The following is a 2,943-nucleotide window of genomic DNA, read 5'->3' as shown; positions in this document are numbered from 1 at the left end:
TGCTCAGGTGGGCTCCAGGACCCCGTCTCTAAGAATGTGCATTGACCAGGAAGAAAATGCTCTTGTATTCTTATCACTTCTCTGTAGCTCATTTCCTGTTTCCCTGAAATTCATGACCTTTTCTTCAATTCCTGAGCTGTCTTGAGCTGTCAGGTGTTGAAGTGGCTAAGAAGAATAATGACCAAAAAAGCAGCAATCAACTTTTCTTTCTTTTCTCTAATTAATGGGACAGATAAGAAAGAGGCATAAGAGAAAAGCCAGGGCTTCCCTGATTCCTGAAGGACCAGAGGGCATGTGGAGAACCTTTGGGGAAAAGCCCCCACAGCCTCTGTGTGCACCCAGGCAAGGAGAAGGGATGGGTGACCCTGAAGAAGGCTTGAGTATTGAGTCAGGGTGTGTCATTGAAGACTCACATGAGGCAGCAGGCCACTTATGAGTGTGGATGGTGTAGAGACCCGAGACACAGGTGACGAGGGTGTCTAGGACTCTCTGCAGCGCCCCGTGCCCACTGGTGTGCGAAGTACAGATTCTCCCAGGTGACGTGCCAGGCAGAGCTCATCATTTCCCACAGCTGGGGAGATTCTGTGAATTGCCCAGAAGTGCAAAGGGGAGTAATGTGGATCTATTGAGCCAGCGTGCTTTATTCATACGCAAAGCTAATCCCTTTGAAGTTGGGAAAAGTAGACAGAATCTGGTTTTTACAGTGTCACCTCACAGGCAACAAGCAGTGATAGTTTCTCACCCACTAGCTCCTTCAATCTTGGCTTTTTTTTTTTCAAAGTAATGCAGCACAATGCAGTGCAGTGATTTGACTTTTCTTTTCTTTCAGATTCCCTGAGTACGACCACAGAGATCCCAGGTGAGCTCCGGGCCTTATCGCAAGTTTCCCTTCTGTCTGTGGTCACTTCCCCAGCCCTCGACAGGGAGCTCTTTTCCACTTGAAACCTTACTTGAGCCAAGAATTGTGTATGAGAGGAGCACCGACATGGTCTATGCCCTTAGCCCTAGACAGATATTCTTTAACTTGTAAAAAAATTGTATTTTCCATTGGTTTACATACAAAAGTCTTGTACGTAGTGTTCTGTTTATATACACTGCATTCATGCATTCTTCCATTTACACTATCATTCCCAAACATTGTCTTTTAAAAAATGAATCCCCATTGGTCCATGCCTGCCTAGACAGATTTAGTGTACTAGTTTTACCAAAGAAACATCTGTCATCAAAAAAGCGTCTTTTTTAAAAAAACATATTTGACCCCCTCATTGCCCTTGTTCCCAGCACCCCAGATTATGACGTTACTTGCTGCCAGCTCTCTGGATGAGGCTGCTTCTCTCCCACTCAGCAAGGTTTACTCAAAACTCACTGCCTCTTTTCTAGCCGAAGGTCTCGGAACGCTACCGTGAGCCCAGTCCACGTTTTTCCAACCCCACTTTCCTAACCCCGACTTTTGTCACAAGGGTTGTTCTGAGTCTCTTAGTTGGCAAGGTTCCCAAATGGAATCACCTTTCTGAAGGGCCATGGAGGAAAAAGACAGAAAGAAAATACATTCCCTAGCCAATTTCCCAGTGCACTAAAATTCCGTTTTTTCTCCCAAAAGAACATTATGTAGCTAGTGTTTTAAAATTCTCTCTGAGAAGAAATGAAGACACCTTCACTGTGTGATTTAGAGACAGAGGAGGTTTCTGTGCTCATCTTCCCATCTCACTTTCATAAGATGCTTGAGAGGGACGTAATCAGCAAAGGTGGACATGAAAATAAAGCTGTGAGCACTAAACTGGATGAGGAATTCAAACCATGTAGAACACGCTGTGTCTCCAGTGGGGTCTCGTGTACACCATGGCTTCCTGGACCATATACTGGTACCTCCCTGATTTAACCCCAAGAGAACACACTTCGGAAGGTCTCATAGTACCCGGAGGAGAGGGTTACAGAGGAAGTAGGCAGGCAGGTGCTGATGCAGAAAGACTCCAACTTGAAGGCCAGTTCAAGGCCATGTGTTGATTGCACACAACCCATCGCTTCATGACTAAGTGAGCTGTAGAGAAGCAGTGCTCAGCACGTCCACAGTTGTAACGGGGAGGCTAGATTGACGTGAAAGCATGGTGGCCACTTGAGCTTGTCCACGGCCTCGGTAGGAATGGGCTGGCTCCCTCTTCAGTCAGGTTGACCTGTTTGTTCTGTGTCCTCTTTTCTTTTCAGAGACCACAGTTGGTACAGATTTACCTACAGCAGAGACAGGTAGGTCTCCCCATCATTCTTACAAGTCACTGCATCCCGTATGCTGAAGGGTTTGCTTGAGTTTGGAGAAAGGTAGGGGCTGGGAACATTGGTATCAAATGTCTTTCCAGAAATTTCTCAGAGCACACTTTGGTTGGGAAGTCTAGGCAGTGTCCATAGGTCAAGGAATCATGCAGTATCTCCCAAGCCCTCAATGTCCTCTCCAAGGAGGGAGTGGGAGGTGCCCTGTTTCAGGAGGGGTGGTGCTCTGAGTGCAGCTTGGTCACCCTGACGGCCACACGTGCAGGCTGACGTGGCCGTCATGGCTCTGCGGTGGGATGCCTGGTGGGAGGAGAGTACATTCATCGAATGAGAGGTCTGGTGTGTAGGACACAGAGGGAGCAGAGCAGAGTGAGGCCATCGTGGTGTGAAAGGCTCCCTTCTCAGTGGGCAGCTGGCCTGGGCATCGTGCAGACGTAGGGAAGGTGAGGACAGGGGTGTCGCTCCTTCGGCACAGTCCCTGGGGCCCAAGGAAGGAAAGGATCACTGTCCACATCCTCAAGAGGATTGACTCTGCACGATGAATCTGTTGCTGTTGTCAAACATCTCAGCTGTGTGCCTTATTGTGTCACCTCTTAGGGACATTTTCAAGTTTGGAGCTAATGCTGGTGAATGGAAGTGACCGGTGTCAGGGCCGAGTGGAGGTCCTGTACGAAGGCTCCT

The 2,943-nt window shown here is 48.1% G+C and overlaps 1 protein-coding gene across 1 annotated transcript in view; it reads left to right on the top strand.

Moving 5' to 3' along the window:
* DMBT1 (deleted in malignant brain tumors 1) overlaps nt 1–2,943 on the top strand; it is an 86,831-nt gene that overhangs the window by 19,604 nt on the left and 64,284 nt on the right. The window contains 1 exon segment of the mRNA XM_006903735.1: nt 2,860–2,937. Coding sequence (XP_006903797.1) covers nt 2,860–2,937 — 78 coding nt within the window.

Source organism: Elephantulus edwardii, unplaced genomic scaffold (assembly GCF_000299155.1).
Source record: "Elephantulus edwardii isolate Elephantulus edwardi_28Jun2011 unplaced genomic scaffold, EleEdw1.0 scaffold00006, whole genome shotgun sequence".
Classification (NCBI taxonomy): Eukaryota; Metazoa; Chordata; class Mammalia; order Macroscelidea; family Macroscelididae; genus Elephantulus; species Elephantulus edwardii.
Note: the sequence above shows the minus strand (reverse complement) of the source record. Positions and strands in the feature narration are given on the sequence as shown.